Source organism: Pectinophora gossypiella, chromosome 12 (assembly GCF_024362695.1).
Source record: "Pectinophora gossypiella chromosome 12, ilPecGoss1.1, whole genome shotgun sequence".
Lineage (NCBI taxonomy): Eukaryota > Metazoa > Arthropoda > Insecta > Lepidoptera > Gelechiidae > Pectinophora > Pectinophora gossypiella.
This window is the reverse complement of record NC_065415.1, coordinates 3,502,862-3,514,913: the sequence shown is the minus strand read 5'-3', so window position 1 is coordinate 3,514,913 and position 12,052 is coordinate 3,502,862. Positions and strand designations below refer to the sequence as shown.

Genomic DNA, 12,052 nt, shown 5'->3' with positions numbered 1-12,052 from the left:
CAGATTGACTTAGAATGGTATCATGCTTATTCGGTAGGTGTAGGTTCAGCCTCTATGTATCCATCTGTCACATTTTACTAATCGAAGCTCTTTGTTTTCTCACGTTTCAGGTGCAAGTACCGATAGTGTCAAATGAGCGCTGCAAGTCCATGTTTCTGCGAGCCGGCCGTCACGAGTTCATCCCCGACATCTTCCTATGTGCGGGCCACGAGCGGGGTGGCCACGACTCCTGCCAGGGGGACTCGGGGGGGCCTCTGCAGGTGAAAAAGACAATGAAACTAATAATATACGCCCGTCCCACTGCTGCGCATGGGGTTTCATGAGCATATTCCCCAAAGCTGTTCGACCGCGTGATGGTGGATTTTTATGATTCATAATCCATTTATTTATAATTCAATCAAGTGGAGGTGTCTGAGCAAATGGCCAATCCAAATTGTCACCAAGTCGTGTTATGTTAAAATACTTTCCTCGCGAGAGCCCTCTCAGCACTCCACATTTGCCCCGCAAATGTGATTGCCAACTACACAGTATACACGGATATGACAAAACTGTTGGAATAATTTACAAAATCGTTTTTTATAATGTTCAGCATCTCACAAGTTTATTTTCATTGTGTATAATAATTACTTATTTAAATTCAGATTCCTAATAATTCCTTACTTACACGTTTCACTTTTCTCAGTAGGTATTACCGACCATACCGTTTTCATTTTCTTATCATGATTTGAATATCGATATCCTAATTGTGAATTCTTATAAATAGGTAGCTTGATATTCACCAAAATAAATTCTTAGATTGGCAATTCGTCTCTTGTCTAGCGTTTTTCTCGTTATTCTAAAGTATCAATACTTAATTAATATGTTCAATATTCGACGTAAAGTTTTACCTCCTAACACCGCAAGTGAAAAATTTAAATAAACGATTTAAGTAAAATTTAAATTTATGTAAGTAGGTACAATACAATGGAATCATTTTTTTTTACATAACTAAGATAATATAAAAACAACATAACATAACATAACATAACAAATACTTTATTGCACAAACAGAAAAAAAAAACAAAATACAAAACAAAAGAGAAATAGAATTAGCACAATAGGCGGCCTTATTGCTAAGTAGCAATCTCTTCCAGGCAACAATACGGAAACAAAGACTAATAAATAACATAATACTAATATCATCTTTATTGCTAAAAATATTATAATACAGACATCGTTGGCGACATCGTAACGAATACTGAAGGCGATTATTCAGTGGAACTACTCAGAATAAAGGTTTGAATCATCGTTTCGTTACGATATTATTAACACTTTCTATAACACGTAATATAATGTAATAAAATATATTTATTTCCATGATAGTAACCGATATATTTTTCAAAAAATAAGTAATTTGTTAAGTATTTTAACGTTTGAAAACCAATAAATTATTGAACATTTAGCAGCTATTATAAAAACAACAAACGATCAAAAACAATTATTGACAATGTCATTGTTTGTAGATTATCTGGAAGCTATTAAATGAGACATTATTTCTACAATACAAACTGCCTAACCCATTGCCATAAAGTTGGTTAACCAACAGCATCAAACGCAGAGAATAATGGCAGATTGCATAGCTATCAAAATAATAATTGTATTTCCTAAATCTGACATTTGGGTACAAATGTTGATGATAATATTCTGCGGTTTTCCTTTCAACTCGTTTAATATCAATAAGAGTCAAACAGTTACGTGGTATAGCATTTAAATAGGTAAGTAATTAATATAAACGACCTATCATCACAATATATAAAATACGTTGAATATGACAATTATTATTATAATGCTGCAGCAAAGGAAATCATAGCAAGTAACATATTTTTTGGTTGGAATGAATCGAATCGGCAAAAATGTTAGAACGACCAAAATACAAAACATATCTATTATATGCGTTAATAAATACGCTAAATTATAGGTGAAAGCAAATCGGAGATAAATAACTGAAACAGTATTAAATTGGCATTTATTTGTTCCATTCAATGGAGTTTTATCCATTTACATGAGTTCGCATTGCAGTTATGTGGTACTAAATATTATTATAGGCGAAAATAATATAGGAAGATTAAAATTTACGAGAACGGTTTCAATTTTGTTAGAGTTTTGAGCTAAGTGGTAGGTATAATTGCGACTTTCTCCTAATGGGGTAAATGGATATGGGAGGGATATAATAAATATGAAAATAAATAAATCTGACTTAAATTTGTTATATGCCTCCGTGATGTAACTACAGCATCCCGCAGTGGCAGCGTTTTACAGAGGTGTGATAGAGTATTCTCCGTACCCATACCGATTGACATGAGACGTATATAGGCTAAATTTTAGTTTCATAAAATATGAATGGGCGTAAACCCTCACGTAAAATAAACACACGACTATATCTGAATTACACACATTGTAGTTAGATGTACATCTATCGTAAGTTGAACTAAGTAGCTACACCTCACCGAGCTTTCTGTTAGACCAACGTGATAGATGGTGATCCGTATCGCCGTCTATAATGGCAGAGCCTACTGTTTTAGTGAAGTTTGCCCTTAAGATAAATAAATAACTCATTAGTGCAAGTCCGGTAACCGCAGTCCTTGCTATATGTCAAATAATATTTTTTGTCCACAGGTCAAAGGCAAAGATCAGAGGTACTTCCTAGCTGGCATCATAAGTTGGGGCATCGGTTGTGGAGAGGCCAACCTACCAGGCGTGTGCACAAGGATATCTAAGTTCGTACCTTGGATATTACAAACTGTGAACTCGACCTGAAATGTTCAAAATTGAACGAAGAAAGTGTTGAAGACAGTGAACAAGTGTACTTTAAAACAGACGATGAATCGATACGAAAGACGATACGAGTTAAAATTAAGTGCAAGTTACCTTCAAAAATGTTGATGAATGTCAACGTTTTCTGAGGCGTTGCGTAGTCCACGGGAGGCTATACAGAGCTTGCTTTCTGTACCATCCCTACGAAGCTTTAGTGATATATCAGGCTTGGACTATTATAAACGCCCTAAACGACTGCTCGTTTAAAGTTTTAGACGCATTTTGTACTGGTGCCCATGTACTTATTGTACAACTTATGTAAATAAAAGTACTATTTATCAATTACTTCACATAAAACGTTACGATTTTGTAAATAATCTTGCTTAATACTCTTGCCTTTGATTAAGTTTTGTATCTTATTTACAGTATTATTTACTCATTGTTATACCTTTTTACGCATATTCTGTGTTTTTGTAAATAATTCTGTAACCTTAGCTATTAGTTCTATAACTGCCTTAGTTTTAAACACTGTAACCTTTCTAAACTTAGTTTGTGTATATGCTATAATAATATTGATTTTGTTATGTGAGGAAATGAAATTACCAAATCACTGATTGTTGACATACTTCCCTAGTGATTCAGCGAAGAGAAATGTTTTATTATGTAAAGAATTTTGTTTGAATGAATAGTTTATGATGTCGTTGACTAAATATGTTCGTTTGCACAGTAACGTTGTTAATGATTAAATATTGAAATATTTTACTAATTTTGTTTCTTATTTTCTTATAATCATATTGACCTTCGTACCAACGTTGGTTTTCGCCCTTCTATTTTAATAGTACTTTCATCTTATCAATATTTATTACGCTCCTATTTTCGTTCTCATTTTACTCCCACATATTAATAAGACCTAATTGCTCTTTTAAATATATTGGTTAAATGTATATAAAGCTAAATATTCATGAATTCTGATCTTCAAATAAAATCGAAATTTCATAGTGATTACAAATCGACAAAAAGACGTGACGTTTTTATGTTGTGATGTCCCGTGGTCTTTGCCAACCATTCGATAACTTACATATGTAAACTCACGCCTATTTCCCACCGGGGTAAGCAGAGACTATGGAATTCCATTTGCTTCGATCCTGAAGTACTTCTCTTGCTTCCTCCACATTTATCAATAGTTTCATACACCCACGCCGGTTCAGAGTAGATCGTACTAAACCTTTTCTAAGGACATCTCCAATTTGGTCAATGTACGTCCTTCTAGGTCATCCTCTGCCAGCCCTACCACTAACCTTCGCGTTGGTAACTTACTTAAAAAAAAAAACAAAACAGGCATGATCTTATGTACAGTCATGAGCAATATAATGATCCCACTTTAGGACTCTGTCACACTAACATATTTGACATTTAGTGAGACTTATAGTTCAATTTGTCAAAAAAGTTAATGTGACATGGTACCAAAGTGTATACATATTAATGCTCGTGACCGTACTTACGTATACGCACGTGGCTTTATACCGATGTGAATCCTTCAACCTCCTCCAACCTCCAGTACAAATAAATAAATACTGTTATTTGTTTTCCCTAGCGTCCCCACAAATCTACACGAAATCCAAACAATTCCCTTACATAATTGCAGTTTAAACAATTCATCACGGTAGATTGTGGTCGCGGAATTAGGTCCCCATACATAGTCGTGTGGTCTGACCACAAATTCCACGCCGGTCGTTAGGACCGAGTATTTAGGTCAGAATTGTAAAGGGGCGAATGAAGCTGCACGGGGCAATTGACAGACTGATAGACACAACTCACACCCCTGAATCCCTAATGTCAGGGTGCTCCAGAGAGGATAAAACTAAAAGACTTAGTCATCAGAAAATAGTTTTTTTTTGACGAAACTTTTGTAGGTTTGCCTCAGATAGCATTCACTTCTTTGCCGGATAAATAGGCATCGCCAAGGGCTCAAACCCGCTCAGAAGATAACCTGCTGCCATGCTTGGTACTGAAATTTTAAAATAATCTAGAAATAAAGTGTCCAACAACGATAGTTGTATTGGTCGACTTGAGTAATTTGTTAATGGGTATAGTCTGTGACGTGATAAAAAATACCCTTTTTTTTGACGAGACTGATTGTAGATTTGCCGCAGATGGTACTGGAAGGTACTAAAGGCCTGTAAGCAGTGTATGTTGTGGAAATGTTTTGGTAGGTACCTGCATTTATAGAAGGTCTTCTTGTTAAGAAAACATCCTCGGTTCATGATAGGTTTTCTTTTAAGGCAACTTGAAAATTTAGAAATTTTAGCCCTATAGCAAGTGGTTTATATAAAAAGTGTTAAATAAATCCAAATTAAATAATTATTACATAATTTATTGCATAATAAGTAAAAATAACATTAAAAAATTACAGATTTAATCTAATTTAAAAGTTTTCCTTAACTAGCTGTACTTAATTAAATAACAACATCGGACTAACATTTGTACTTCTTAATAATTTTCAAACGTAAAGTGGGTCATAAATAAAATTAAGACATTTGATTCAACATAAAAACATTCGCAAGAGAATAAAACTTATATTAATTTATAAAATATTTGAATAGCAGCAGAAAAACGATTAATTAAACAATAAAGCAATGCATTTTAACAGGAAATACCCCATTTGATAAATACGAGTAATTATGATAAGGAAGTTGTCATTCCGAAGACATTAACGCGTCAAATACTGTTGTTGTCTTTAGAGCAATAACTGACTTTTTAAGTAAACAAAAATTATAAACAATAGGCAAACAAACAAATTGTAAATACAGACGGTATAAGTAAGGGGAGTAGATGTTTTTTGTTATAAAGTATATTTTTAAGGCCAGCACATCCCAAACGTTTCCATAGGAACCTGCAACCAAGACTGGAAATTTGCCACCGATGTATCTGAATTCATCATCACGAAGCCTCTGTACCAAGGCGATGTGATTCCATCGTAGTAGAACAAAACCTCTCTCTTCAAATCTTCACTGCAGGCCTCAAACCCTGGATGGATAGTACCCGGGGTATTCCTACAGATCACGTTGTTGAGGTGTGCATCATACATAGCTATAGGTCTATTAGTGTGGCGATCAGGTGCTTTAGGCACACCGAATTCCAAGTCGAGGATCCATTGTGCATGACTGTCTATATCCGATTCGCTACAAATCAAATCAATTAGGGGATTTGGGTCTACGTCCCTCACTCTAGCTGTTGGGAATAGTTCCTTAGGCAAGGACAAGTAACTCTCGGGATCTAAGGGTTTTCTTTGTCTCGGTACAATTTCCGACCCTCTAAAAACATTATCATAGTTAGGCTTGTACTGTGGCATATTCATTGGAGATATGTAAGGCCCCATCATAGGGTTGGCAAATGTTGAAGACGTTGTTGGTCCATATGGTGCAGTCAACATTGGAGGACTTATGGTAGCGAAAGTTGTTGTTGTTGGATATGGCAATGACATACCTCCTGGATAAGTCAGTGTTTGTTGGTAAATCAAAGGTTTCGTCATAATCCTTGGTCTGCCTGATTTTTGCCTAGATTCTGTCTTTTGGTTGCTACGCTTCGTACTTTTTGGACTCTCGCTACTTTTAACCACTTCTAGTTCTTTCATAGATTGCATTTTTTATTCTTCTTCGATTCTCAAGCGTAATGTTTAAATTCTTCAGTTATGTATCATCAAGTACATCTACAAAAAAAAAAAAAACACTTTATGCAAACGCTTCGTTAATTTTATCAAATTAAATTTAGAAAATAATATGTAATGCTTTTGTACTTACTTGTTTCCTGTAGTAACCACGTATAAATACACTTTATAATAAATTAATAGTCACAACAAGACAACTACAATGTATTAAATTATAAATTCACACCAATCAGGTATACTTTCGTCAAAAAATACTTTAAAATAAATACTTCAAAAATGTGCGAAGGGACCCAATTGCCAAACGTAAATGAGGGTTTTGGTTCGAAAGTTATTAGTTAAGTAATAGGAAGTGATGTTTATTAACTGATTATACTCATTTGATAATTATGAATAAGGACTTTCCAGGCTACGATTAGTATAATGGAGCCGTATATAATGTAGTAGTATAATGATTAGTCCTTAATGACGTCACAAAAAAAAATTCCTCAAAAAAAAATTTTTTTCTCATAAAAATTCCTTACTACAACTTTCTATAGAAGGACTAGGTTAGCTTTGTTTTTTTTTGGACGATCAAAAATCGAAAGCTATAAGACTTTCAGACAGTTACTTTCTTTAGTTAGGCTTTCAGATATAAAACAAAATATGTTTTGAAGTATATGTGTTTAAGTAATTTATTAATGTGTGCGTATATGCTTGTTAAATTTAAAATTTTACAGCTAATGTACCTACCTACCTACAATTGAAATGTTTTACTGATTCCGCTTCGTCTGGCTCAGCCTAAAATTATGTTCCGTGAAAATGGTTCGCTACTAACGATCATCCATTGTGCGAGGACTTATACTCACACGTATTTTATTCTACAAGAAAATCGATTCGTAATTCTATCAATACTCTCACTACCGTGTCACGGACAGCGCCATCTAGCACATAGTTTATGAACCCTTAGTTTGATTACAATGTCAAATCTCAATGTCAAAGATATTTAAAAAATTAACGAAGTAACCAAAAAGCCTAATAGATGTCGCTAATAACCAACGCCAATAAAAGTGAACACCGAGAAGGAATGAACGACGAACTCGACTTTTGATTTCCTCTCCCGATGTTTTTTTTACTTTTTATTCAATCCTTCAATCCAAATAAAAACAATTCAATCCTTAAAAAATAAGACGCCCTTCTAAACAAAACAGACCCGTACAGGTTTAAGTGAAGAGCGAGATCAATTTCTACAGTTCTGATAATGTATTTCTTGAATCCGAATTATTAATAGGTCATGTCAAGAGCATACTCGTACCTACTCGGTTTAATGTAGCAACTGTCAGAAAAAAAATCATTTTCTTGTTATATTAACACACACTAGACTAGGCTACTAGATATTTCAGTAATTGGGCCCACCATTTTGACGGTAATTGTAATCTATAGGTATTTCTGGCAATTGGCCGCCATCATACATTTACAGCTAGTACATTTCAGTCTCAGCGGAATGGTCTGAAACTGAAAAACTCCAGTTTTAGGTTTAACTGAAAACACCCGTGACAGAAAGCTAAATAAAAAATCAAATCTTCTACGACACGGGTTTATCCCAAGGGCCTGTGACCTCTGCCCGACTTGCCGCTTCAGGTATTCAAAACTGTTTCAGTTCAGTACAAATTGCGAGAAAATGTTAATACCAGTGAAAAATATCGTAAGCTTTAGGGCTACAGGGAATATACAAATAGATTGCTGGGGACATCTGTATGTATAGTTACGCAATTTATGGAATTAAATTTTGCTCAATTTGTAACAGTGAGTTGTTTGCATGGCCCAGTTGCTACTTACATGAATGATTAATATAATGTTCACATATGTGTTGGTAAAGTCGTTGACCTTATTCTTCTTCTCTGGTGTGGGTTGTGAGGTGGATTACCAACCTGTTGTCATGGTTACTATTAAGCCGCCAAAGGCCCCTGACATGACTTATGCCTTCCGAAGCACGGATCATCTTTCTTTCGGACAATCATGTGATCAGCCTGTAATGTGCTAACCAAAGTAAAGATAACAAAGTAATTTTTGTGATATTTCCCCACCGGGATTCGAACCCGGGACCTCCGGATCGTGAGCATAACGTTCAACCACTTAACCACGGAGGTCCTGACCTAATTAAGCCATACAAAAGAAGAAAAGCTCTGGTGGAAATCGTGCACTGTAAATTTATAGGTTATATATAACTTTGAGAGTTAAAAAGGCCGCAGCGAAGCAATTCATTTAAAAAAGCAATATTGCAATTTAACAATTTGCGCATAAAAGTAAGTGCGCAAAGCCAACAAATGTTAAATAGCAATATGCTTTCTTAGGTTATGATGTGGCCTTTTTAACCCCCCTTGTCTCCTATGCTAGAAAAAGGTGGTTAAGTGGTTTTCATTATAAAGTGAAGAAACTGTGTTGTTGTGGCTCCATTTAAACTAGCATAGATTATCTAAGAAAACGTCTCTTCGTGAATCATATTGATGATGCCGCATGGAGTGAAACAAAAATACCCTTTAAGCACCAGACTAGGAGTAGGTGTAATCTTTATTTCCTGTGAAATGTCACGGATGCGGCCGCATGGAACTCCTTTGGTCTTAGATCGTGAGCAGGCGGCGCCACGTCCCTGCATGAGCTGGTACGAGCGACAAACTGATGAGGCGATTTGATGTTTGCAGTAAAGGTAAGTTGCGGTAAATTTGTTAGCGGACTTTGGAATAAAAACAGATGAAAATACATAATAACGGGTTCTTACCGCATTTAAATCAGGGATGTGGAACTCCCGATGTCCCTGATATCCATATATCCCGTTATCCATATCCCTGATTTAAACGCGGTAAGAACCCGTTATTATGTGTTTTAATTATGATAATAACCGCGTTCCGTGCTTCGGAAGGCAATTCGGAGGGTAATAACCACCAATCCGCACTGGGCCCGCGTGATGGTTTAAGGCCCGATCTCCCTATCCATCCATAGGGAAGGCCCGTGCCCCTGCAGTGGGGACGTTAATGGGCTGGTGATGATGAATAACCGCGTAATTCTAAAATAATGTACAAAAACAGATGATAAAATAATGATATATAAGATCACGTCATTCACGCCACATACTTTCACTTATCTTTTTTTTTTCACTTAAGTATCTTGGTCTTTTCGCAATCTGCCGATAAGGGCTATTGCAGTTTGCAAAAAGACCGAAGAGGTTGGCGTCTGATATGAATTCATGCGAGATTCAAATTCAAATTCAAAAATATCTTTATTCAGTTGGTAACATAGTTACACTTTGAATCGTCAATTTTTACATAACGAACGTCTCATCCGCCTAAAACTACTACAGCTTCTCACAATCTGTATAGCCGGGGAAAAGAACCTGCAAGAAAAACCTCGGCACAGGGACCTAGACGTTCTTTAAAAAAATAAAAATAAACATAAAATATTGGTACACAATTGAGTAATTTAGCTGCCTAATATCAGTTCTCAGACAGTTAATCCCATGCATTCATATCTTCTAAATAATCACTAACTTTATAATAACCTTTTTTGTAAAGACTTTGTTTAACTACTGTCTTAAAACAGTTGAAAGGCAAATTCTGAATGTCAATGGGAATCTCATTGTAAAAACGTATACATTGCCCCTTAAAAGATTTAGTAATCTTATGTAATCGACTGACTTGTAAAGCAAGTTTATTTTTATTCCGGGGAGATGGAGGGTTGCCGTTCCAATATGAAGTGCTATTCCTTATTCTATGGCATTGTGGTGGAGTATATTTAGCGAGCGAGCGATGTGGTCCGGTCGAAGTAAGCGTGTCCTAGGTCTATGGTGCTAAGCGATGAGGAGAAGTAAACCGTGTAGACCGTTGGAAGTTTCACATCAAACCAGCTCGTCGCGTATAACTCGCGTCAAACAAAGCGTTTGAGACCAATTGCTCGTCCGTCCTTTGTCTTGGGAATGTCGAAGTTTGCGCGCCAAAGAAAACCTCGCTCGTACGTGATCATGTGACCGCAACTGAGAATTTCTAAGAATTTCTGAGAAACTGGAGCTTAGGAGCGTTTTGTTTATTTATGGAACTTACATAATGTATATTCTGATGAAGTGAGCAGAGGCAATAGTGCTCAAAAGACAATATTCTGCAAAGTTTTTGGTATGAAGTCCTGATAGACGGATGGATAAGAGGTGAGAGGTCTCAGCGCTCCTAATTTGTCTAGCCAAGTAGTTGTAGTCATATGCTGCAAATCTACTCACTTACTTAGTCTTACTTACTTTCTTAGTCACGTCAAAATAAATCCTATAAGACGGATTATGAGGAACTTCATTATACTTATTATTTACGGAGATATGAACATTTCACGAAACACAACTTTTTTTAAACTTTTTTCTAACATCATGCCAAGAATGTAGCTTTACAACGCGTTTTGCGTTACAATACAATTTTACTAGCTATAAAGACAACAGACCAGACCTTTTATTTAGATAGTATGAAATAAACAGGCTTAATTTGATTGTGTTGTGTTAAATAATCAAGTGTACCGAGGGTTGAACGTTTGGCATAATTGCATCCCATTGTGTTTGTTGTGGCGCAGACGAGCGGGTAAAAAAACGCAGATTCTTAAACATCTAAATTAATATGCACACTATATTTGTCACAAAACAAAACTTTTAGTATATCTCTAAGATATACTTAAAAAAGCGGCTTTATCACTGAAAGCCATCTCTACTTAATTTTCTCATTTTTCAATTTCAGAAAAAAGGTTGGTACTTACGTATTTTTAACGAGTTAAAGATTCATTGAAGTTACCTAAGCAAATGTTAACAAAATAAATGTGATCAAACTCTACCTTCTCTGTTCTGTGTTAGTGGTTATAATCTTGAAAAGTCTGACAGCGCCAACGACGCGGAAGAATTTTCTTCTCCTTTCCTCCTTGTAAAATCACGTGGGAGACAGAATAAGAAAAAAGATGCGTTTGTAAAACTGCCAGTGTACGCGCACATAATTGCGTTGCAATATCCATTACTGTAAAAGTTGATGTCCAATCTCGGAGCGTCTGTTGATAAAACGACAACGATGATTGCTGGGCGCTGCAGCTTAGGATAATGACAGGATATCAGGGCAGCTGGATTTATTTATTTAAGTTTATTATGCACAATAAAATAAGCAATAAATAAGCGTTAAGCCGTTGGTCCCGGTTATTACTTACTGATGTAAGTACGTAGTCGTTACATGAGTCATGTCAGGGGCCTATGGCGGCTCAATAATAACCCTGACACCAGGGTTGATGGGGTTGGTAATTCACCTCACAACCCACACGATAGAAGAAGAAGAATAAATGAGCAATGGAAATAAAAGAGCCGTGGCAGCCCAGATGGTAGACCCTTCACTCTCACTGCGAGGTCGAATCGAATCCCGTGCTGGGATTCAAATTTAGATAGATAAAATACTTTGTTGAGCACAATGGACACAAAATACAGAGATAACAACAACATATACAGAAAAGCACAACAGGCGGCCTTATTGCTCATGCAGCAATTTCTTCCCGGCAACCTTTGGGTACAGGAAAATTTTGTACAAGTATAATAAATTAATAGCGGGTTAGTGT

General features: G+C 35.9%; 1 protein-coding gene across 3 annotated transcripts in view; it reads left to right on the top strand.

Moving 5' to 3' along the window:
* LOC126371473 (serine proteinase stubble) overlaps positions 1-3,559 on the top strand; it is a 189,809-nt gene extending 186,250 nt beyond the window's left edge. For all 3 annotated transcript variants that reach the window (XM_050016785.1, XM_050016784.1, XM_050016783.1), the window contains exons 9-10: positions 111-260; positions 2,656-3,559. In XM_050016785.1, coding sequence (XP_049872742.1) covers positions 111-260; positions 2,656-2,796 — 291 coding nt within the window. In that variant the 3' untranslated portion in view covers positions 2,797-3,559. The remainder of the gene's footprint in view (positions 1-110; positions 261-2,655) is intronic.
* Positions 3,560-12,052: the final 8,493 nt, after the last annotated feature.